The 25,418-nt window shown below is 44.9% G+C and overlaps 1 protein-coding gene across 3 annotated transcripts in view; it reads left to right on the top strand.

Annotated features, from left to right (window-relative positions):
* The window catches only part of CCDC85A (coiled-coil domain containing 85A), a 67,552-nt gene that overhangs the window by 36,460 nt on the left and 5,674 nt on the right, over positions 1-25,418 (top strand). The window contains exons 4-5 of one of the 3 annotated variants that reach the window (XM_066177908.1): positions 13,892-13,968; positions 14,149-14,181. The exons of 1 other annotated variant lie outside the window; for it this stretch is intronic. In XM_066177908.1, the coding sequence (XP_066034005.1) occupies positions 13,892-13,968; positions 14,149-14,166 (95 nt within the window). In that variant the 3' untranslated portion in view covers positions 14,167-14,181. Of the gene's footprint in view, positions 1-13,891; positions 13,969-14,148; positions 14,182-25,418 lie in introns of those variants that run through there. One more of the 3 variants, XM_066177906.1, reaches the window with a different exon arrangement.

Genomic DNA, 25,418 nt, shown 5'->3' with positions numbered 1-25,418 from the left:
GCCGCGCTCGGCTCCCCCATGGCTCCTGCACGGTGTCTGGCTCCTGGTGCTCCCACATCTGTCATCTCCAAAGCTTTCTGAGCCATTTTACTGCCCTGTGCAAAGGGAAGTGCTTCGTGGCGCTGCACCCTGCCAGTGTGGCAAGGCAGGCGCTCCCAGAGATACGCATCAGCGAGGGAAAGTGGAATTTAAACTGCTTTTTAATTTGTGCTGAGACTTGAACTGGGAATTATGAACCAGCACCATTTAATGAAATACGCTGTCCTTAATAGACTGGGAGGGGGTGCTTAACATGTAGGGCAAAGTAAGTGCTGGATCTCATTGGATTAGTGCAAATTTAATCTAGTGGATGACACTGCTGATTCAACAGTCTACTGTTTTTTTTCTAGGATCAAAGTGACTTTGGCTCAACATGTGATCTGCTCAGTACCCTAAATGAACTGTAGGCTGGATGGGTTTGACTCGGTATTTCAACGGGGAAAGGAATTTAATTTGAGAAGTTGCAATGTACAGAATGGAAAATTATCTTTTTACAGCATGGGAATACTTTTCTGTGATGCAAAATTTCCTCAGATATGCTCCCCAGGCAGCAAATAATAACTCACAAAGATATTTCCCCAGAATATCAGCACTTACTACAGAATTTGTGAAAACTTGCGGTTTCCATTATATTTTTTAAGCCTGAATCCAAAGGACAAACATCCTTTTTCCTGTAAAGAGGTTTATCTGACTCAGCAGATTTGATTGAATGTTCTTACAACAGGAAGATGAAAGACTATGTAAATAGGTTAAGCATGGGCTGAATTTTAGTGGGAAAAGCCTCTTGAGGCTTCAGAAGCACTTTAAAAATTGATACTCAAATCACAAGTGTCCTGCTTTAGTCCTAGGTCAGTGTGTTAAATATTGAAGAGTGGAGTGTCTCTGTTTAAAGACTAGGAAAACTGATTTGGATTTGAAGTAATTTGTGTCTATGATGGGATGTTCTGTTCCTAGGAAATCCCCGTGACACAGGGAGGGTTTGGACAACTGGGAATTATGAACTGAAGCAGCTATTGTTGCAAGGGAAGACCTTTCAAAAAAAAAATTTTTCAATTTATTTTAATGTATTTATTTTGTGGTTCTGAAATGTAGTCTTGCTCCAAGTCAGACTGTTCTGTCGTTCTGTAAAAGAAACTGGTTTGGTGGTCCCAGCTGTGGGTGTTATTTGGGCTTTGGCAAAAACCAGGAGAACCAAGTAGGAATTGACATGACACAGCCAACAGTTAACACTGAAACAAACACTGCCAACATTTACAGTGTCCAGTGGTAAATGCTTGGTGCTTATGGGATTGTAGATTTTGGATGGAATGGATGGCAAGAAAAAAACACGACTTCTTTACGGGGAATTCTTTACTGCCGCACAAGAAACATTGTGTTAAGAATGAAGCAGTGAAGATAAGGTGCTTTTCTGAAAATAAGATTGCTGATTGTTGCTCACTTCCTCTGATTTTACTTTCCCAAGCAGGTCTGCATTCCTCTGACTTCCACAAGAAGAGATTTGTCTCACTTGTTAGTTCAAACTGAGGTCAAGTTTCCTTTCTTTGACTCTGCCACCCTGTCTTTCCCTTCCAAAAGCTTCAAATCCAGGTGTGAGTCTATCCCTTAACTGTCTCTTACTAAAAGTTCCAGTCCTTTAGAGATCTGAGCCTCTAATCTCATATTCTAAGGCAGAGCAGTAACTTGTGTGTTCATGCTTAACTCAAAGAGAAGGATTTTTATCAAAATATAAAACATCCTCAGTAAGGACAGCAAGCAAATCTGGAAGTTGACACAAGGCTTGATGGCTTTTAAATAAAGCTCCTGATGTTTAGGTGGAAATTATGTCTCATTAAAATGTTGGCAGTTTGCAGTCCTTTTTACTTAGGGACTCCACCAAAAAGGGCTGCCAAAGTCATACACCTGGGTGAGCGTGGTTTGATCCTGTTGTTGCTTTTCCTCATTTTTTGATGATGGGAAGCATCCCTTGGAGTCAGTGTTCCTGGGAGTGTGGGTATAACCCTTCATTAGTGTCCTTGGATCACTGACTAAAGGAAAGACTTGACTAAACCCAGGAAAAAGCCTGTGGCCTTTTAACAACCCCCTTTTGTCACCATGTGTGTTCTGCAATGGGAGCATTTTTCTTTCTGTACTGTCCAGTGTAAATTGTCCCTGTGTGCTGACTGTGGAGCCAGGCCCCGGTCAGCATAGAACAAATGCTCTCAGCAAAACTCAGATGGCTGTGTCAGCTGCCTCTGCAAGCATTCTCTTACCAAAAGGTGGAAATGAAACCTGGAAATATTGTCTTTGAACAAACAGGTGTGGGAGCAGGAGGAGACTGAAGTGGGAAAACTCACTACTGCTTCCTGGGATATGGGCTAGAGATATGTTAAATGCCTTTTTTGCCTTCTGCCTATTTCTAACAGTGAGACAAAAAAAAAGGTAATACCAAACCAAACCAAATCCCAAACCAACCCAAAGCTCAACAAACAGAGCAAATGGAGCAGTTACATTACTTCTCACTCCACTTGCCACCCAAGTGCTTTGATCACAGTTTGGTGGATGAGGAGTGGTGGGACTTGCCACTGCTGGAAGAGTTCAGTTCCCACCAGAACTGGGACCTGAGTGCCCAAGAAAGGGTTATTTCAGCTGTCCCAGAAAGTTCCCTTTCCCTCGGGAAGAGCAGGCTAGGTAGGGAAGTGTGGAGCTCTCAGTGGCTGCTCTGCGGAGGAGCTGCTGCCACCAACGTTTTTCAAGGAACCTCTTTGAAATGTGTTTATGCTACGGGAAAAGTGAGCTTATAATTTTTCTGAGCTGCTGGCACCTTTCCAGGAAGGCATTGTTTTGTGTGTCCACTCTTTTGTGTGTCATAATTGCTGCTCCGGGAAGAATGGGAGGAGATTCCTTTTAGTCTCCAATCCTGTGCAGTGTTTTTCTGTTAGTCTTCCTTAGGACTGGAAGCTTCTGTGGGGTTTGCAGCTGAGGGCAGTTCTCTGCACCCTTGGTGAGGCCAGGATTGCTTGTTGCCATCTAGGAAATACTGGGGGGGCTGCTGGGGGTCATCTTTTGTATAAGATTTAGGGACGTTGTTAACAACTGTAGGGTGACAAATCTTGGTGCCATGGAGGCAATTCCATACCCATGCAGAGCAGGTGGAGGCAGGAAATACTGTAGGATGTTCTATGGTTTTCCAGCTGGGGCAGATGAGTTTGCTTCTTGTGCTCAGCATGCTGTAAACAAAGTGACAGAGGGTAATTGATACAGGTTTTCTCCTGCTGTTTCCATAGGTGAACATGAAAGCTGGGTTGTCCTGAGGAATGGCAGGAAATAGTGCACATGGATTGGAATTGGTTGTCAGGCTCACAAAACCCATGAAATATAATCTTCCTGCAATAATTTATTGCTACAGATCTTATGTTCATGTCCTAAGTCACACAAAAAAACCTCATTCATAAATTTAATTTTGGTCCAATTGTTTCTGCCAAGATTTTCTTTACAGGAAAAGCCCACAGACTTCTTTTGACCATATCCACTTCCAGCAGCGAAAAGGAAAACAGGCATTCCTGGAATTATTATCAAAATTCCTTTGTCTCTACAGGGCAGGAAGCCAGACTTCTTTGTTTTAAAAGCGTTTTTCTAGCCTTAAACCTCCAAGGCTGTCTATATGTCTCAATTTTCTCCAGAAATTTCGGGATGCTGTCTGCATTTTGTTACAGCAGCTGCCCTGACAGCTCATTTATACACTGATTTTACCTCCCTTGCCCACAGCACTACAGTTTCTGAGCTGATCCCTCTGTAATAAAGCAGTAGGCAGGCTGGTTTGCTTGTGTCTCTAACATGACTTGCTGTGGTCATACATATGTAATATAATGGGATTTGTAATCTTCCCCCCTGCCCTACTGTTTTTCTTGGAGTTTTCCTGCAGTTTGTAGTTACAGTCACATCTGTATTTTATGCCCAGAACCCTAGGAATATATTTTTTTTTAATCTTCATTCTAAAAAAATTTCAGGAGATTCAGTCCTACTTTGCAGCTGCTGGTAGAAAAAAATGTCAGTATTTTTTTAGTTTTCTAGGATTTATTCTATTTTACAACATTACTATATTTTAGTTTCATTAGTAGTATTAATCAGAGATGATAAATGGGACTGTACCACCTGCTTGGGAAATGCTTATGTGTCTCTTGTAGCTTTCTGCCTGCCAATGGGGCAAATTCTTCCTCCTTGTCACCCTATAAAAGCAGCTTTCAGAGTGGCCAGAACAAAATCATGGTAATTTGAGGCAGGTAGTTCATGGGAAGACCCTCCTCTCATATGCACATATCCACACAGACACATGCACTTGATTTTTGAGTCTGATTCATCTTTAAGCATGTGTTGTGTGACCCAGGAGGGGCAGGAAAAGGCCCTGGGGAGCTTCTCGTGCCGGGGGCAGAGGATTAGTCACAAATTGCTCTGTGTAAACCTCAGTGAGAAGGACATGACTGCTTCCAACAACCTTTGGAACCAAAAGTCCTGTGCAATTATTTGTATGTTTGGGGAGAGGAAATACGTAAATTGCTTTCCCATTAGTGAAGTAACCAGGAAATAAACAGAGGAGACCTTGTTTAAAATGCTTGTTTTGTTCTGATGATGAAGATAAGCAGCTGGGAGAGCTCTTAAGTTGAGCTACTCTCCCTGAGTCATCCCAGCTTGGTCTGGATGTGGAAGGGTCTCGTGCTAAACGGAGCACTATAGCCCTGCAAATGGATGGAGATGATTTAGAAACTTGAGGAATTATTGCAACTGCTAATTTGCCATTTTCAGGTTCTAGAGCACTTCCTGCATTTGGCTGATTTCATCCCTGTTGGATGAAATGGTGCTTGGAACATAAAAGGAGAAGCCAACACCGGTGGCATCAATCCCCGTGTTTGAGGGACAGCTCAGAGGGGGACATGGATTTGGGGATGGCTGTGCTGGGTGGCTGATTTGGATGGACACACATCCGCAAGGGTGGACAGGCCATTCCATGGAAGGCACTTAAGTCCTTTAGCTAGGGCTGCATGGAGAGATAGTTGAGTCTTGGAAGCATAGTAAGGTGAAAGGACTTGTTAACCTCTTTGGTCAGGAAGATGTTCGCAACGTTTAAAGCCCAAAGATCAGCTTCACTAACACTGGGGACTCCTCAGTGGGGGAGCTGCCAGGCAGCAGCATCCTAAGGAAGCTGCCACATCTGCTGTGCTGGGATATGCAGGATCACTGGAGAAGCCTCAGGTGCAGCCCAGGGAATGGGCAGCTGGTTGTTGAATGTGCTGACTTGGAAAATCTCAGCTGGTTTTGCTACAAAGATGTTGCAGATCCACAACCACAGCAAAGGAGAGGACAAGGGGCTCCATTTGTCATTTCTGGGGGTAAATCATTATAAGTCATTAATTCAACAACTTTATGGCAAGTAAACGTGCTTAGTACAGCTCTCAGTAATACATGCTGTGGGCCTTGTTACCTGTGTTGACGTTACTTTTAAATTATGAGTGTTTTTAACAGCATCATATTAATATAACAGTGGTCTATGTTGATTGCTGTGAAATAACACTGAAAAGGCAGAAAGTTGAAACACTGAGAAACCAGAAAGTTGTTTATGCGGAGCATTTGGCCTCCTCTGAAGCCCTGACAAAACATGGGCTCCCATGATTTATGCCTCTCACAAATGTTGTTCTGCATCAGTCCGTGATGTGGGTTTGTCTCTGTGCACTTTCACAAAATAAAGCACAGTCTGATTAGTTCCCAGGCCCAGCTGCAACAGTGCAGGATGCAGCCACAGAAATCTCAGGAAGGCAGCAAAGGCAACAAGACAGGGGAACATGTGGGTTTAAGAATCTCACCGTGTGGATAGGAAATACGTAAAAGGTGCTGAAACCCCATGCCAGGGAGAGCTTGGAAGCCTAAAAGTGTAATGTAGCAGGGTTTGGCTTGCAGCACCTGAGTCCCCTCTGGCCTGGCTGCTGGGAGTCTCTCTGGGGTATTCCCATAATCCCAGCATCATATCAGGAGCACAGAGGTACTGATCAGGCATGCAGGTCTTCAGAAATTAGGGAAATAATGAGCTGAAGCTGGGCAGTATCCTCTGTTGGGTGGTGTCTGGTCTGCTCTGGCACAGGAATCTTTCTGCCCCTAAGGTCAGGATGTTTGGGCTATCAGGAACATGCAGGAGACATCTGCAGAGTTTTCCAAAGTGCTGAAGTAGTTGAGTGCTCATTTCAACCAGAGCTGGACACTTAGACTGATTCCTGATCTCTGAGGTCCCTCTTGGGGCTTTCTCCTTGCAGGGATTTCATCTGGAGCCATGGATACTCCAGCTGCAGAGGGAGCAGCCCAGGAGACTTGAGTCCCTAGAGAGTGACATGCTTACAACTGATAGATTTTAAATGCCTTGTCATTTGAATATTTCTTTTCATTATCCCTTCCCAATCATTCCAAAAGAGTCTTAAAGAGGAGATGGAGACAGTACCGGCAGCTTTTTCCTCTGCTATTGTGTAGCTGCCAGCTGAAATGGATAGAGCTAATTTTTCCTTGGAATGAGGTTCTGTGCTGAGATTGCTAGTGCAGTAATTTTACAAAATGCTCATCTTTCCTGCTTTAAATGTGCCTAGCTCAGGAGGGACAGGCAGGCGTTACAGTACCATGGCTCTTTAATGGGCTCTGGAAGCAAGGGGGTGGTTTCAGTCCCCAGGACATACTTAATCTTGTAACATCTTTTACTGCATTTAATAGCCTGTCCTACATCTTAATCACTCTGTGTAGAGAAATTAATCCAAAACCCCCTTTTGTCCTGATAATTTAAAATCTCCGCTGTGTTTGCCCAGGTTGGCCTGTCTTCCTCTGGCAGTTCCCCAGCTTCTGCCCTTGCCTGCTCAGGGGAATTCTCCCCATGACTCTTCCTAGAGATAGATAATTGAGTGCATCTCACTGCTTTTTCCCTTACTGGTTTTGTAGTTTTTCCTGCTGTGTTTGCAGGAGGTTTTGGATGCTGTGTGCACACCACAGTTCATGCAGGATGCTCCTGTTGCAGGGAATGAAGCATCAGCAAGATCAGAGGTGAGACAAGGAGCTGGAAACAGAGCCTGAGAGAGTGGCCCTGCTGCCCCTCTTGCTTTCTTGGCACTGCGTGCTGCCCAAACATCTCGTGGAGCCCCTGCCTCTCCATCCAAATTTGCCCCATATAAACCCAGAAGGGGGACTGTTGGTTTCACTTGCACAGGGCGGAGGAAGAGTTGTGGATTGGGTGTTCCCCCACATATTCATGTGGCTATCGATCTTTGTTGTGAGTTTTGGCATCTCTTTTGTAGTTGTAGCAAGAAAATGTTCAATGGCTCAATGGTTTCAGTAATGTGAGAGTTTCTATTTCTGTACTCTCAGGAACATCATTTGAGTTTGAGATTGAGTCACACAAACAGGAACCCATGAAAGAGGAGTTTACAGGTTGGATAACTGCCTCCTAATGAGGCACTAGATGAGCATAAAAATGTTTGAGAGGTCTGATTCAGAACTCCTGGAGACGTAGTTTTCAGGTTTGGCCTAAGATGCAGTTTGCCAGGTGGAAGCCAATGTATTATTAACTTGAGATTGCCATACCAATAGTAAAATCCTCACCTAAAACTAATTTTCTAAACTATGTCTCTTCAACATCTGATGATTGGAGCCTATGAAATACAATTTTATGTGCTAAGAAAAGTGGCTGTGAGCATCTGTGGGGAGTTGTGGGGATTGTGAGCAACCTAGAGTGCATGTATTTGGTGTCTCAGTCACTTTGACCCTCTGGTTTTTGCACAAATATTGCTCTTGCTGGGAAGCTTTGTATTTTCATTTATAGTATTTTTCCATTTTGTCCTGTAAATGTTCATTTAACAGAGGCACAGCAGAACTGGGAGAAGCTGGAGGTGGCTCAATGGATACAGTGGTTTCTCAGCGGCCACAGGTTTGCAGAGGACCCAGGGCCTTTTCAGCAAGGGACACTTAAGAGATGCAATTCCATGTGACTAGGAAGGAGGCACTGGTGTAAAGTTGAGATTCCTATGTGAAATCAGGTGCAAAGCTGGAAAAGGCAAGCCTGAGAATAGCCTGGCTTAGGGAAGGGAGATAAGGGCACTGGGTTGGAGAGATGAATGAGTGCTTCATCTCCCTTGCTTCCCCAAGCAAAGCTGTTCTCAGCTAGTGCCTTTTCCAGCCTTCTATTTGATTCCATGCAGGAGCCTGCTGAACATCCATCCCCCTTTCCTTCTGTTGTGTTTCCAGTCCAGGGGCTGTGCCTGCTCTTGGGAACACTCCTGATGAGCACAGGAGAGTGCAGTGGCACAGGGACAAACCCAAATGGTTGAGTAAATGGAACCAGTAAAGATTTTACTGATCATAAACCACAGCCAGTCAATACCAGAACAAGCTGACAGCCAGCGGGAAAGGCTTCAGCAACAGCATAATGGGTTTGATTGTTTCTGTCAATAATGTGCCGATTGCATTTAGCACAGGCTGAAGGGGAGCTAACGGGGTATCTAACAGGCCAGCAAGGAAAGCCTTGCCGTTGTCACCTCTAGCACCAAAAAACCCCAAACAAAGCAAGGTTAGTGTTTCAGCAGCCCATTAGTGTGAAAGTGTTATCCAGCTCTTAGCAAAAGCGTTACCTCAGCTGACATCTGAGATAAATTTTAGGTGCTCCTATAGTTGAATCCTTTATTCTCCAGGCAAGGTTTTTAAACTTTTTGAGCTTTTTTTTTGAGCTTATTTTTTTTTCCAGATGAATTCAACTGGAAAGTTTGTTGTACCTAAAGCTAAATGTGCAACAAAACCTCCAGCCTAAATAGGTAACGTTCTTAAGAAGCCAGCAATACATTTCTCATGAGTTGTGTCACAGGCAGAATTCGGGTGACCTGGGGCATTCTTTGGTGACCTTGGGAAGAAGGAAAGCCTTGTGAGACCTTTACCACAGGGATGTGTGTGCACAGTCAGCCCAGACCTGCTCACTGAACTGCCTGATCCACAGTGGCAACTAAATCTAGGCAAGTGCAAACACCTTAGAATCTGAGTCAGACCCCATCACTGAATTGTTAAAGGCACGGCAAGGGCTGCCTTAAGATAAGAGTATGTTTTCTTCTAATAAACAGTTAATCTGTGATTGAAAGCTGCTGCACCGGAGAAAACACACTATTTTTGTGTGAAATCTGAATAAAATTCTCTGATTTCAGAGATAAAGTAATTTCGCACCTGTCTGTGTGTAATGTGTGCTGAAAAGGGGAAATACGGCACAAGTGTCAGGGCTGCCTCTGCAGCCTGGATGTTTGAACCAGCATGTGCTAGTTTTTCCCCTTGCTAGGATTCAGTTTTGACACACTTGGTGAACTAGCTCAGCTTAGTTAATTATATTTTTAATTACTGGGAGAAATCAAGAATTGCTGGATCCATGACCATGAAGAATCTGAGCTTGGGGTGGGAGAATTTCAGACAACAGCAAGACTGAGAAATGCAAAGTCTGTCTCAGTGCCATGGTGCTCGCTGTCCCAAAACTTCCTGACAATATGTGCCTTTGTCGTAAATAGCTCCTAAACATTCTGGTGAGCTTAATAAAATCCAGCCTTGGGCAGATGTCTTTCTTTCTACATGATAGCACTAATCCCAGTGGCGCTGCGTTGGGGGGAATTTGGCTTCTCTCTAATAAGAAGTTCTCTAGCACTTCTTCAGTAAGGGATGTTATGTAAGATGTGCAGGCCTAACAGAAAATCATAGGAGACAGGACTAAAAATGACCTTGGGAGGTCCTCTGATCCTGCCCTGGGGAGGTGGATGCTGCCAGTGCCAACACTGAGTACAGGGGGTGTAAATTGCTGAGACTGTAAATCCAACAGTGCCATTTTAATTTTTTTTTTATATCCAAACAAGGTAGCTGAAAGGGGATGGATTGCAGTGATAGCATGTCTCTGTCGTGAATATTAATATTGAGGTAATTAAATCAGATGACTAGGAATTCTAGGACAGGGAGATGGTTTGCATATCATTGAATCTGCTCCCCAGTTAGCAGAGAAACCCTTTCCTAAACATGTGGAGCTGCCAGGTAGTCACAGGAGGGTTTAGAGTACCCCTTGCACAACCTTGGTTTTCATTTCCCATTTACTGAAAGATTATTTAGTTGTCACTGCAGTGTGCTGGGTATGGATTTGAATGACCAAAATCTGATTTGATGTGCAATTATTTAATTCCTGCCAGCACAGTGCAGGAATCTCAAAGGTCTTTTCCAGCCTAGTTAATTCTGTGATTCTGGAAGAGCAGCATAACAAATGGAGTTTGTAGAAGTTGGATATACCTGAACCAAACTCTTGTTGCCACACATCAGAGTATCCCTACACCCAATGTGCTGAATTCGCTGCCCAGGTAAACTGTTGGCAGTTTCCCTTATTTATACCCTCAGTGTTTAAAAAATGTGCCTTGGGATGTGGCTCCCAAGGATTCTGGAGACCTCCTTTAGGAACATGAGTACCAAAGCAGGAAGTATTGTTGGTAACAGAATCCAAGTGAATTTTGCATTATCACCAAGTCATGTTTTTCCATTTTCTGCCCATGAGGATGTAAGGACTGCCTCAGAGCAGCCTTCTGTCCAGCTCTTGGGTCTCCCATTCTGTCTTTGCTTCAAGTACTCCTCTGTTGGATAAAATCCCTTCCTCCTGCCATATTGGGCTTGTTACTCCAGCTCCTATGAACAAGTGGAAAGGTAGGTTGAACCTCTGGATTTTTGCCTTCTGTGGGGTTCTCATCCTTTTTCCAGGGATCTAGTGAGTGTGTAGAGAACCTCAGACTTTAGGATATTCTCCAGTGCAGTCCCACAGCTGCCTGTGAGTTGTAAACCTCAAAAAAATCCCAAACAAACAAAAAACAAACAAACAAAAACCCAAAAAAACACCCCCCTCAAAACCCCCCCAAAAACCAACAAAACAAAAAACCCAAAAAAGCCCAAAGAAACTACCCCCCCAAAAAAAAAAACCAACCCCAAAAACCCCAACAAAACCCCCTAACCCAGAGAGAAAAAGAAAAATATCAGAATTTAACATATCCTCACCCATTCTAAAACGGCAGAGGATAATCTGGCTTAAAGAATATTATGAATTCCTTGCTAGACTGAGACCAGGCACAGTCATATAAAAACGGATAAAACCAATGCACAATATGCCTTTGGCAGCAACGTAAGTGTCTGATAAAGTTTGACATAACCCCAAAATATCTCCTTGCTTCAAGAGCGTGGATGTCAAAAGAAAACGAGATCAGCTACGTAAATATTGATGTTCTCTTACAACATGTTAGAGTGACAGATGTGGAGAGAGGATGAATTGTCACTGAATTTCCCTAAGAGCAAGATATTTCTGTGTCTCTAATAGTTCAGAAAATAGTTTTATTTCAGCCCTGGAATGAAGCACCACATGTTGATCATGTTCTCAATGATGTTAAGTGCACTGGAAGCTCAAGGAGGGAAGCTCATTTGGTAGTAACCCGTTCCTGAGAATGGGAATTTTTCCAGAATTGTTACATCCTTAGCAATGCCTCACAAAGGAAGATGGGAAGGAGTGGAAATCACGTAACTAAGGGGCCCACAGGGGTCGAAACTGACAGTAATGACATTAGCCAGAGACTGTCCTGTTTGCACAGATTGTTCTGGAGCAGAGGAGATGGATGGTACAGGTCTTCTCAGAAACAGTTTTAGGTGCAACTTTTGTTTGGTTGGGTTTTTCTGAAGTTTGGTGACAGTGTTTCACTTCATGTGTTTTCAATTTCTCCATCTCCTATGTCCTTGACTGACTTTTCTGCTCATTTTTCCTCTAAGCTCATAACATCCCAGCATAAATATATTAACAGATCCTGAAATATATATGTGTCTAGTCTATGTCTCAAGAAGACTCACATACACTAGGATTTGCTTGCTCAAGCCTTTTATAGATGACCTAATTTTCCCTTTTAGTCAGATTACAAGAGAAGATTTAAGTAAATGTTTCACACTTTAGAAGGTTAAGAGGCACAGATTCCAGACCAAATCCTCAGCTGGTAGGAGCTGGCACTGGGAACGGAGGCTGAGTTGTGTGATTTGAAGCAGCAGGGATCTCTGCTCTGGACTCCCAACAGACAAGTGAAGGAATAAAATGAAGAGGAAGACATTGCCAAGAGATGTGTGTTGTCTGAGGAGATAAGGAATGCTCAGCCAGGAAATCACAGAAGGCCTGGAGCTGAAGAGAATCCAGAGGGGAGCTCACACAGAGGGAACTGGGGGGCACATCTGGGAAGTTGGACTCGAGCATGAAGTCCAAACCTGTGCTGACACAGCAGTGAACTTGTAACCAGGGAACTTGGAGCTGGCCAGTGCCAGAGGGAGCGCTGGGTCCATCCCCTCTGACAAGACTGGTGCTCAGGAATCATCTCAGGTAGAAAACAACAGAGAAAAGGGTTGGGATGTGCTGGGAGCTGGTGCCTGTGCTGACGGCAGTGACTGTGAGGGAGCTCCCACAGCTCCTCTCAGGAGTGCCTGTGCTGGGAAGGAGCTTATTTGGTGGGAGGGCCCCTGTCGTAGGGAGTTAATTGAATGAGCTGTTCATCTCCTAAGTGCTCATCTGAGCTGGGCTCAGCAGCTCTCCAGAGATGCACCCATCACTAACTATGAAAATCCTCACGCAGCAGAGCGCGCAGAACCTCAGATTACCTCTTCCTCTTTCATTGCACAGGGCTATTTTTAATCCAGTGCCTGGCTGGGCATTAATCATCTTTGACAAATTACTGTGTGTTGTCTTCATGTTGTGTAAATTCCCATGCATATTTTAGCCTATTGCAGTCTCATAAGAGCGGTAAGTGACACCTTATTCCCCCTATTTTACGGGCAGGCTGCAGTAGTGATGAGGTATCAGAGGAAATTCATGCCCAAATTCATCTGTCAATTTAAACCAGTGAACTGCTGTGTTGTCAATGCAGCTTTGTAGGGCTGTATCAGCCATCAGCACTGCCCTGATACCCGTGGATTGCATACCATCAATCATCAATATGGCTAATTACGTGGCAATGTGAGTGTGTGATGGGAATTGACATCGCAGAGGAAGTTGAGTGGATCACTGAGCCAGGAACAAGTACATGTGGAATTCCACCTACATACAAGGAGGTGCAAGAGTCGCAGCAGTTTTTCTGCACCTTTTTTCTTACACTTGAGTGCTACATTCCTAGACACGTCTCTCTCTTAGATCCAGGACTTAAAGAGCAGCAATTCTATGTGACCCAAGAAATGTGTGATGGTAAAGCTCGTGGGTGCTTTTAGTGCCGGATCAGGGATCTTCTCTTCTTATGTCAAGTTCTTGGGAGCAGGCTGAGAGTGACTCATGTTCTTCACAATGCAGCAAAGGTTGTGCTTGTGGAGGTCAGTGAGTGACCATGAGCTGCTCTGCTGCCCAGGGAGACTGTGTGTGCCCCAGAGCCCCGGGACAGTGTGACAGGTTCCTCTCACCCTGGTTGCCTACACAGCACCATCTGCTCTCCCTGGAGTCTGCAGTGCTGACCCGGTGGGATAATGCATTACGCCTGTGGAGTGTTTCCAAGTGGGGGTGGGTTGGAAGAACTCAAGCCTGTGTTGTATTTCTGTGGGATTCCTTGGGTCTAAGAAGGGACCGCCTTAAGGTGGAGCAGTTCAGAATCAGAAGCAACAAGGAATTGATCAATTCCACGATCAGTGTTGTTTGCTCTGCCCTTGAAGGAGCAGAGTGGGATGTTCCTTGGATATTTGAGAGAGGTAATCTGTTGTGAGTAAAAGTGAGAATGTGGCGCAGGCTCTGGCACTGGTAAACACAAGCAGATCTCTGTGGATAATACGAGTTTTTTTCTGTTTGATTTTTTAGAATCAACCTTGTCCTATGTTAGGCAGCTGGAGGCCAGAGTAAGACAGCTGGAGGAGGAAAATCGCATGCTGCCCCAGGTGGGTGACAGCCCCGTGGGAGTGCCCGGGCTGCAGAGGGACCAGCAGCCCTTGCCCTTCCTGCGTTTGAACACTCAGATAACCAAAGGCTCTCACATCTGTTTGCTCATCTTGCTGTGTTTGAGTAGGGGATTCATTTAAGGCTGTGACAATGCTTTCATTAATTTTTTTCCTTTACAGGCTTTGATACCTTGTTAAGAAAATTTCCTGGAAGCCGCTAGTTCTAATTAATTAATTAATTAATTGATGGGTTGGGAATCACAGTGAACTGACCCTTTGCCTTCTGGTTTTATTCCAAGAGGTTCTTGTTGAAATATCTACTACTTTTTATAGTTACCCAAAATATTTTATTCTAAAAGTGCAAACAAAAAAAATTATTTTAAGTAATAATTGGGTTATATTATTTTTAATACTTCAAGGAATATATTAGCTACATTAATGCAAGACTGAAATTCAATTGAATAAATAAACAAATGTGATGTTGGAGGTTTTCCTAACATGTTTCTAAGAATGAAAAATTTAAAAGTCCAGTACAAATGAATCAAACACACTTGTAATTTTCATATATGCACATACTTACTAGAACGTATTTCTATTATGTTTCATTAAATAATCCTTAGAAAAATCCAACAGGTCTTCAAATGAAGTTGCCCACTGAAAAGAAAAGAAGTTGGATTTTGGATTTTGTTTAAATTGAACACTAGTCATTGGTCTGAGGAAGAAAACTGCTTTTTGTTGGACTTAGTACCTTTGACTCTAAAATCCAAGGTAACAGTGATGTAGTATGAACTAAAATCCACTGGCTCAGATTTATTGCCCTTTTCTTAAGGCAGATATTAAGTAAAATGTGATGGCTTTTCCCCTCACCTTTCATATGACAGTTGGAAGGGCCTCTGCAGCTCTTTGCTTGGTGACCTTGGGCACTTTGCTTCTCTCTAGCCTAATTTTTGGATCTGGAAAAGAAGGACAACAAGAAATGTCTGCTCATTGACATGTAAACAGTTTTCAGTAGGAAAGCAAAGGTTGATCCTCAGTGATAATGAATATTATTTTCTTTTCAAGAGTGGTTCTCAGGGCAAATGTTAAGAAACCCACCCAAAAATACTGTGTGGTTTGTCTTGAGTCTGGAACAACACTGGGAGATAAATTGTGCAGAACACTCTTCATGGGCCAGATCTTTTGAAGTGTCCATGTGTTTTATGTTTGATTTGTCTGGGTTTGAGGTGCTGAGGCAGAACCCACAAAAAGCATTCCCAAATCTTACCAAAGCCTGGAAGACCCACACTGTGTGCATTGAGTTCAGTGAAAATACCTTGGCTGGGGTGCCAAACTAGAGAATAGTGCCCGTGGAAACAGCCTGGCACCTAGGCCTGTAGCTGTTGCAAAAAACATTGAAACAAAATATGCTGAGGGTAGAGTTTTGAAGGGGAAGAGCAAGGTGAGCACGCCTGGAAACTACTTTCTGTTTTCAAATAGCCGAGTCAGTTTGTCTTACGTGTGGTTTTGTTGGCACAAGGATCTGTGGTAGAGCTCTGAAAAATCTCCTCATATCTCTGGGTACTTCATTCTAAGACTTAATGAGCGGCAAGAGTTCACATTTCCTGGCATATTTTACTTTTCCTCTTGGTTGAAGACATGGCTTTGGGGAGAGGAAGGAAGTGTAGACACTGAGCTTATTGTAACTTTGCACTAATCACCTCGGTGTTACATTCGCCTGAGTTCGTTTTGGGGGTTTGTTATTGCTGTGGGTCCCACCTAGAACGTGCTCACCTCAGTGGTGATCAGGCCCTGTCACAAAAACAAGGATGCAGGATGGAAATGCATGAACTCCTGGCATTGGTTTGATTCATATAATGGAAGGAATGGGAGTTTGTTGGGCATGAAGCCAAGCCAAGTGCTTTTGACAAAAAACCTGAAAATCTACAACAAGCTCCGCAACTGATGAAGGTTTTTGGCACAGCCCTTACTCAGCCCTTACTCACTCCTGCCTTAAAATTTCAGGAGTGCCTCAGTGAGAGATTCCTTTGCTTTTTGGATAGCCGCTCCCTGGTGTGGTGCTGGGGCATTGTGAGGGTTTGGGAATCACAGGACTGCACTTAGGAGAGAGATGACAACTTGCAGTCGTGACTGTGACACTTCTTCTGTGTCTGTTGAAGAGCCCTGGCCTTGTCTCAGGCTTTTTTCTCTCCTCCTGCCACGCTTTTCTTCTTTTTCCTCTTTGCTTTCAATATCCTTTCTTCTCCCCCTTTCCTGCTTATGTGTCACTCATGGAAATGCACTGACACATTTGTTGACACCTCTCCAGACAAATCATTCTGTTCCTCTGTCACTTAGATGTGGTTCTTTTCCAATTTCTTTTGCTTTGCTTGTCTCCCTCCATATGTATTAGTTTTCTTTTCAAAACCCTGCAGACCTCTAATGTAAAGGTTTTATTAATATTTAGTGGCAAGAGCATTTCCAAAGCAAATGGTTTTAAGTGCTGCCATCACTGTTCAAATGGAACCCGAGTTTCAGCTCGCTCTGCTGTACCAAAGGGTTACTTTGTCAGGGGAATTGCAGTACCACCACTGAGTCAATATTTGACTTTGATCAGGTAATAGAAAAGGTATAAAAATGGGAATATTCACTTAAGCCTGTTAATATCTCTTACTGTGCTGAACAGTGGTTGAGAAGGTGGTTCGGAGCATAGGAGGGGGTTTCAGAGTTACAAGGAGCTGTAGGTTGCAGGCTTGGTCAGAGCTGTTCTGTTGTTGTTGTTGTTTTGTTTTCCTTCTCTCCAATAACAAGAAATGATCCAGACCCTTTCAGTTTCTGGCCACAAACAGGACTTTTGAGCAAGAAAGAAGATACTTTCTAAGATTTATGGCATGCAGCTGAGTTTTCTGTTGGGAATGCCAGACTCTCCTGGCTGTGGCCAGGCTGAGAGGTGAGCAGCTTGTGCTGGTGCTCCTCAAACACTCCTGTGGGCAAGGCTGTGTCACAGCAGGGTCTGGAGGCTGCAGGGCTTGAGCAAGAACGTTTCTGGTTTGCTGGATGGAGTTCAGGCCAGAGTAGTTCCCCATGGGGCTGGGGCAGGAGCAGCACATGGGCTCTGGCAGTGCCTTCAGCTGACTCAAAGTGCACATGGAACTGCAGCACCTCTGGGGATTGGGTTGTGCAGATGACATTGAAAAGGGAAGATGCCTCATCAGCAGTGCTCTGACCACGTACAACATGTTGACCCTGGAAGGAGGCCAGGTGCCCACCAAAGCTGCTCCATCACTCCCTTCCTCAGCTGGTCAGGAGGAGAAAACACAGCAGAAGGTTCATGGGTTGAGTTAAGGACAGGGACAGGTCACTCCTCGGTTACTGTCATGGGCAGAACAGACTTGACCTGGAGAAATTAGTTTAATTCATTACCACTCTAATCAGAGTAGGATAATGAGAAATAGAAACTAAATCTTAAAACATCTTCCCCTCACCCCTCCCTTCTTCCCTGGCTCAGCTTTGCTCCTGATTTTCTCTCTCTCCTCCCCATCAGCAGCGCAGGGTGGACAAGGCATTTTTTCCTCCTTAGACGTGTAACTCATCTGCACTGACCTGCAGGGCTGAGAACTGGAAAGCCATCCCTAAGGCCTCCCTGTTACTAAAACTCTGAATCTTCCCCTGCCACTCGGATCTTGTCACATCAGTCCACTACACCAGGACTTAACACCTGTGCTGTTGTAATGAAGATACTCAGTGATAATTAATAAAATACCTAAGGATCAAAGATTGGCTTTGGATCCCAGTTGCAACTCCCTGGGCTGTGACAGCTCTGTTATGTCAGTGAGTAACTTCAGAGGCCTGGAAAGAGCAATGTCCTCCCAGACTTGCTGTGGTGCATGACCGCTCCCCATGCCTTATGCTGGGGGAAGCCAGATCAAGATCTGGCATCCAAACGTCAATTAGCTGAAGATATCCCTGAGTTTTTGTAGGGGTGGTATTTCAGGGCTGATCAGCTCAGCTGAAACACTCTGGGAATGTGGACATCTGTCATATAATGACAGTGAGTGCATTTGCAAAAGACAAACCTGGCAAGTCACCCAACTTAAATTGCTTCAGTTCTTATTTGTTTCATGGGAGGAGGAGACTTTTCCCCTTCCCGCTCTTTGTCCTTGTAATTCGGCTTTCCCTTTCAGTGAAGGGGAGGGGAACATTGCCAGGATGCTGCAGACACAGTGCCAGGGGGGCTGGAGATGGGATGCAGGAAGCGAGCTCCTGGCTCCCACAGCACAGGACCAGGAGGTAGCTCTGGTGCTGGGCTGAACTGGAGCCCTTCTGCTCCCTCTCACCTGGGCTCTGCTGCCTCTATTTTATCATCCTTGCCTTTCCAAGGGTTTTGGTCCTTTTCCATCTGTTTTTCCTGTATTTCTTTCACTTGCACTGTTGCTTCAGGCTCTTTTTGGGGGGGTTTACATCCTTGTTAGTCCATTCCAGTCCTGGTATGTTAAACTGGGAAATGGCAGGCGTGACTCTTAGGTACACATCAGTTTATTTTTAAGCTCTTCCAAAATTTCCATTTCCTTCTTTCTTCCCCTTCCATTAGATTATCACTTTTTATTTCAACCCATTTCCAAATCTTTCAAGAACCTTTCACTGAGATCTGTGTTTTTTATTTCCCCCCTTCATGGCATTTTAAAAATTCTAAATCTAATTGGAAGATGGGAACTGTTGGGTTAGTATTTTTTTCCTAAAATCTGTGTCACTCACAGTCCCACAGCGCTTATCTCCTCCCTTCCTTAGCATGGAATCCTTCAACCAAAATGTAATTAAAAGCCATTGAACAAACTGATGCTTCCTAATCATGTCATCAAATATTTGTTGAAAGAAAGTGAATCAAGAGCATCCACCCACCCAGTTGTTTCATGTGCTCCCATCCCCAGTAAATTAATAGGCCATTAATGAAGGGCTCCAGTTCTCAGCAGTTGAGGTTCTGGGCAGAGTGTCCATTGTGCTTGGCAGGGGAGGGCTGGAAGACAAGAGCTCGTGAGCTTCAAGTTACCAAGACACAAATTCAAGAAAAACTTGGTGTACTGAGAGTTGCAGTTCTCAGAGGACAGACTGGTTTTTTTCAGTTATAACTCTAAGAGTCTGGAATTACTTTGTTCTGAGAATTTTCTAGTAGACTCTACGTTATCTTCTAGATTTTACATTTGTGGCCTCCAAGGTTTGGAACTGCCACAGCCTAGAACCTTTTTCTCCTGCCTGTGCATTATCAAATGAGGTTTCTGAAGGCCCTGCTGGGTATGGCTGTTTCTGAGGAGGTGTAGCCAGAAATGGTTTTGTCCACTCAGAAATCTGAGTTGTGTCTCAAATCCACTCTGAGAGTGTGTGGATTTTGGCAGCAATATCCTGGAGAGGTATCTGCTGAGGTCTTTGAGGACAGGTGAAAAACTGCAGTGTTTGAAGGTTGTATATTTTAATTGACAGGAATGTTCCCTAAAAAAAAGTCACTGTTTTCTTTAGTGTGTTATTAATCCAGCAGAGCAACATGCTGCAGTTACTGCATTCTGGTTTTCCTTTCTCCTGCCTGTTTGAAACAAGCTGACAAACATGGTCTGTGTTTGCTTTGAGCTGTACAGGGAAATTGAGGGCTGGGGAAATCAAGGAAAAAAGCTTTGAAAATCAGGTAGTAATTTAACTGGCATGGCAGCTACCCAGCAGGAAGGATCTGCTTCCCAGTAAACCACTTGCCTCCGGGATAAGAGGCTGCTGCAGAATGAGGTAGGGCTTGGATGGTGAGTGAACAGAGCAGTGCCCAGCAGGCAGGAAAATCCTGCTGTCTTGGAAGCTTTGATGAGGTGACTGTGAGTGTCCTTGGGGCAGCCATGGACTGCTTTTCCCTTCCTGGATCTCCCTGCGTGCCAGGCATCTCCAGAGGGGCTGGCACATGGACTCCCACGGACTGAGCTGGACAGTGGGCTGGGCACTGCAGTGCTTTTCATTCATGACTGTCCTTATCAACAATACAGATTGAAAAAATGAAGCTTTCTACTGACTTAAGTAGAAAAAGCTCATGATTAGTTCTCTCCATCACAGGATACTCTGTTCTACACAAGGGTCTTTATTCTGACCCTGACCAGAGTACAGTGCAGGGTTTGCCTCTGGCGCTGTGGGAAAATGGCCTGAGTAGTAACATTTTGCAGTTAGTGTGAGTGAAATGCTAAATTTCCATTCATCTGGGCTTTTTGTTAGGTGATATTACAGGGCTGAGTCAGATTTCCTGTTCTTTCTATTCACTAGAGTCACATTTTGGCATTAGATATTTTGTAGATTTACTTCTAACAGCAAATGGATCTGTGCATTCAGGGATTTTTACCCTTGTGGGAAGCCATACACAGGATATAGTGTGGGTTTTACCTGCTCTCTGCAGTGGGATGACCTGCACTGAAATCCATTTAGAGTCAGAAGAGGTCATGTGCACACTGCTGTACTTGGGCAGAAGAGCTGGCCAGGGCCAGTAGGGGAGGCTGATTGTGTGGGAGGAGCAAAAAAGTAAATTATTTCTCAGGTGCTGATGATCTACAGTGCTTTTTGTTTACAGTTACTCCAGATGTTTAAAATTTATAGAGATTTCAGCACTACAGAGCTATGACTTCATCCCTCCTGTCTGATTTGGATCCACATCCACAGTTTGTTACTGGATAAGAAACAAAAAGATCTGTCGCATGGAATACTGCTTCCAGTGGCTGGATGCAGGCACTGTATGGAGCTAGGGAAGAGGAGAAAGGGAGCAGATTTCTCTTCCCATCCTCGAGGTCCTGCTCAGGATCCAGTTGTACTCTGGGCTGGGCAGTGACAGGAGGCTCAGTGCAAGGACACCAAGGCCAGGTTTTGGTGGAAGTTGACACGTGTCCGTGCTCCCCCTGGGAAGAAGCAGCAGCTGTGCCAGAGGCTCTGCAGACCTCAGTTCCTCATCCCCCAAGGCCCTGTGTGTTCAGACACCACCGCTTTGGCAAAGTGCCTTTTCCTCCTGCTTTGCTTCACTGCCTCAGGAACTCCTAACAGCAGGGCTGGAGAGTCTCCAGCGCACAGGGCCCATGCTCAGGCTGGGCATCCCCATCATCCCATGGAATAAGCTTCCTCCAAGGGAGGCAGAAGCTTCACTGCCTCAGTGGAGTGGCCTCACCTGACATGCGAAGTCCCTGAGCTGAGGAAGGGCCTCCAGGGCTGCAAAATCTGCCATACTTTTTAAAGAAAAGCTTATGTCTCTTGTCAAGGACAGAGGGAGAAAGGAGAAGGATGTCCACAGGGAAAATACTAATTTTCAGTCTCCTACCAACATGTGCTGGCTGCTTGAAGCAGTGTATTCACAAGTTTCTCATTCTCATGAAAGGAGACAAAAATGTGCTACATATGGCAGGGAAGAGGCTGTGGAACACAACTGCCTGGAGGAGGGCTTGAACCACTTGAGAGCAGCACCACTTGCAGGAAGTTTGGATTTTATTGTATTCAGGAGGCTTTACATGTGTAGTCCATACTCATTTTCTCAGCATTTTAATGGCAATATTTCTATTTTCTATTCAAAACTGACAAAAATCTTTGCTGCCTCTGGAGTTAGTAAAGAAACAGAATACTTTTACTGGTAAAAGCTCCAAAACTGACAGACTGAATTTATCCTAACCTGGACTTGTTACAATCTGCTTTATTACCCCTTTTCCTTCAACTTCCATTTCCTTTCTCAAAGTACAGCATTAAGTCTGGCCACTCACTAACAGATGTATAAATCCTTCCCAAAGTAAAGTAAGTCCTAAACCCCCTCCATACCTCACAGCAAACTGATCCTGGTCATTGCTGGGGGGGGACTACAGGATGCTGCCCTGCACAGCCCTGAGTGTGTGCTGCTGTTGTCAGCCTGGTTACGAGATCCATTAGTGCCCACTCTAATGAATTACATGGATCCAGTGCTTGGCAGGAGGACAAGTTTATGTGTGAAGTGAGGTTTCAGATTCAGGCCTAAAGTAGCTTTTCTGTGGATTTAGCATATGCTGCAATTCTTTTTTTTTTTTTTTTTTTTTTTTTTCCCCCCCCCCCCACAGAGTTTTTGGGGTTTTTTTTGAAATACGTGAGGTCCAGTCTTGCAGAAGACTGTGGGGGTCAAGTCGATGTTGTGGGTGGCTAGGAGGAACCTCTCTGCCTCTTGACGCTGCTCTGGGCCTTCACCATTGCTTACAATGGCCTTAGCATATCCCAAGAGCATTAGGAACTTGCTTTGGACTGGGTTACTTTCCAATGAATTTTCAGGTACGCTGGATCTGTGAAGTTCAGCCTTGTGTCTTCGCTCTGTGCCCTTTTTCTCCCACACCTACCTTCATCTTTCCTATTGTTTAGATTAGAGATATCCCCAAAACCTCTGCACTGTGCTATGTGCTTGCTCAGCAGGGCAAATGACTGCACATGGGGCACCGATCCTCATCAGAGGCTCTTTCCACTGTCATTGTTTTTCCTTCAGAAACACATTTCCCACACATTCCAGCAGGAATTGCCGCTACATTATTTCTTAATGTTTCCTATGGTGTTTGTTACTCTTTAAGGGAGGAAAGTTCCATTTCTCAGTCTTTGCTTCTTTGTATTTCTCAATTTTTTTTACACAAAGTTCTGCATGAGGAATGAAAGGGAAGAGCAGGGCAGGTTGGGAACAGCTCGGGAGCGGGGCTGGGGCGGTTCCTGCGGCTGCAGCACTCACATTGCTGCCCACAGCAGGGGTATTTTTAGCACTCCTCCAGAGCCGCCTGCTTGCTCAGGTTACCTCACTCCAGGAGATGCTTCACATCCTGCAAAGTTTGAGGTGACTGTGTTAGAAGAGTTTAGGTAGCTTGCATCTTTTTGGCAGTGTCCTGAAGAGCCCTTCCAGGTGTCCACTGGGAGGACAAAGCCCCCAAGGCTGTCACTGCTGGGGACAAGTTGACGTCTCTCAGGCCAAGGGGGCCATGCCTTTGCCTGGAGGAGCTGGAGACAGGGAAGGAGTGAGCTGGCAGCCTGGAGCTCCTGGCTCCTTCCCTGGTCGGCTGCAGCTCAGCTCGTGATGCAAACCTCGCAGCAATGTTCAAAAATGTGAGTTCCGTTGAAGGAACAACCTCCAGAATTATGGAGATAAAATTAGACCTTCTCAAAACCTTCCTCTGAGGATGAAATTATCTCACTAAACTGTAGTGCTTCTGTGAGGTGATGTATACACATAAGAAATTTTGTTACTATGTCTTGGTTTTCCAGGGAAACGCACTTGAGGGCCAGGGCCTTTGGGTGACACTCCGCAGTGCCACCCACGCTGCCTCGCCTGGCCCTTGGTTACTGTGGCACAGAAAGAGGGGGGTTTTGGAGTAACACACGCCTTCAGGGCTTCTCAGCCTTTTGCAAAAGAGCAATAAATAACTGACATCTGTTTCAATCAGTGACCAAGCCTTTTGTGTATTAAATAGTGTTTAATTTTTTGCGAAGGATGCCATTAGGATGCCAGGAGGGGCGGAGGGGAGTCACTGCTCTGCAAACGAGCCAGCCAACATCAGTGGACATGGCTCAGCCTCTCAGCAGTCTGACTCAGTGGTAAATGCTCTGAAGGTAACGCTGCTCCTCTGGTACAGTCCATGCAAAACATCCTGTCTGTTCCTCAACACGTGTGTTTTGTCCTGGCAACATCCCTGTGGGCACCACCGCGATGTTACCATCATGAGTGGGGTTGTTTTTGTTTGTCACTCATTGCATCTGTGGACTGTGTGTTTCCTGGGCAGGGTCCAGTCCTCACAGCCATGGTGATTCCAGCTGTAACTGCTATCCATGTTACATGTGTAGTTTTTCTTTCAAGCTGGAAGTGGTGTTTTGCTGAATAAGGAAGTCTTTCATTGAGTATGCTTGTTTGTGCTCCAGTGGAATACAAGGGATTCCTGAAACGTGTGCAGAGAGAAAGACTTTAATGCAGAGATAAAGCCAAGGCACGCAGTATATTTGTGTTAAAAATAGCAAAGACTACAATCCCAAGGTCAGTGTTGAAACTCCCTTGGGAACAGATGTGTTTTACCCTGAAGTCACGGCTGGATTGCAAAGGACTGTGTGGCATTGATACATAGCAGTTGACACAAGTAATCAGAGGGTAAAGTTTCAAGATCTCCCTTCTGTCAGCAGTAATAGTGTTGCAATTAAAGAAATTTAGAAAGCCTTACAAGATTCCAAGGTTTATGGGGTGACTTGAGACAACAAATGGCTGAGTTCACTGTCCCACTACAGCACAGGTGCCAGTGGTGTCCCTGTTCCTCTGGAGGGGAATAAAACTGAGGGAGAGCTGAACAGAGTGAGGACTGTGTATTCCTCTCTCCCAGCGCTGGCTCACTCGTGGTTGTCTGGGGCTTTGGGCACCTCTTCTCTCTTATGCTTCACTCATTTCTAACCTGCTTTTGGTTAACTGGGTGTTTTCCCCCACCTCTACAGGTGTTGCAGGGATATACTTGGAGGGGGAAGGTTTGCCTTCTTTCTGGAAGGGACGTCTGTAGACATTTGCTCTGGTTTTGAGCTCAGCAGTGCTGTTGACTTGCCTGGATATCCGAGTTCCTGCGCAGGGTGATTTTGTCCCTCAGGCCGGTGACACTGGCTTCTCCTCCGTGGAGCGAAGCACGAATTACAGCAATCAGATCCCTTCCTATAACACAATCCCCAGGCACAGCAGCGCTTCCCTGCAGCCACCTCGCCTGTTTTCCTGGCATCCAGAGGGGAGAGGCAGCAGAGAGTGCCCCAGCCCCTCTCCTCATGCCCTCACTGGCAGGTCCCCTCTGCGGTGGCTTCCTCAGCCACATCCCTGCCAGCTGCACTCTGCCCAGGAGTGCACTGATCTCACCCTCATACAAAGTTCCCAGCTTCCGAGGGGTGCCTGGTTCAGAGTGCTCCAGGTCCTCTCTGCATCTTCCATATATTTCACTTGCTGATGCCTAGAAAAGAAAGCTGTGGAGGGTAATTTTGTCAAGAGATCATGTGTCATTATGGAAAAAAGCCTTTTGTAGTTCTCTTAAAATCCCCCTTGGCAAAGGCTCTTCCCTGAAGAGAGCATTTAACAAGGTACTTTTGACAACCTGTAATAACAGCTGGTCTGTGTGAGTGAAATATTGGAACAACAGCTGACACTTTGCTTGCTGAAATGGATTGATAAGAAATACACAGAGTTTAGTTCAATATGATGTGAAAGCTGAGCTTTAAGTTCACTAGGAGGTACTGCAGGAATTGATATAAATGAAGTGTTGTATCCAAATGGAGCTCTCAGCTTACAGACTGCCCAACTTCCCCATCTCCAGTCAGGGAGCAGACTGTTGTTTCCCAGGGTGGACATATGGGTTTGGTCCCACCTTTTTGGGGAATGCATACTTTGCAGAATCGGATGCAGGAGGAAGAACAAGCCAGCATCAGGAGCCTGCTTTTCTGTACAAATTTGGCAACTTGGAATTCCT

Source organism: Chamaea fasciata, unplaced genomic scaffold (assembly GCF_029207755.1).
Source record: "Chamaea fasciata isolate MVZ Bird 193981 ecotype frontalis unplaced genomic scaffold, bChaFas1.0.hap1 SCAF_3, whole genome shotgun sequence".
Lineage (NCBI taxonomy): Eukaryota > Metazoa > Chordata > Aves > Passeriformes > Sylviidae > Chamaea > Chamaea fasciata.
The sequence above is the reverse complement of the archived record's forward strand: the minus strand, read 5'-3'. Positions and strand labels throughout refer to the sequence as shown.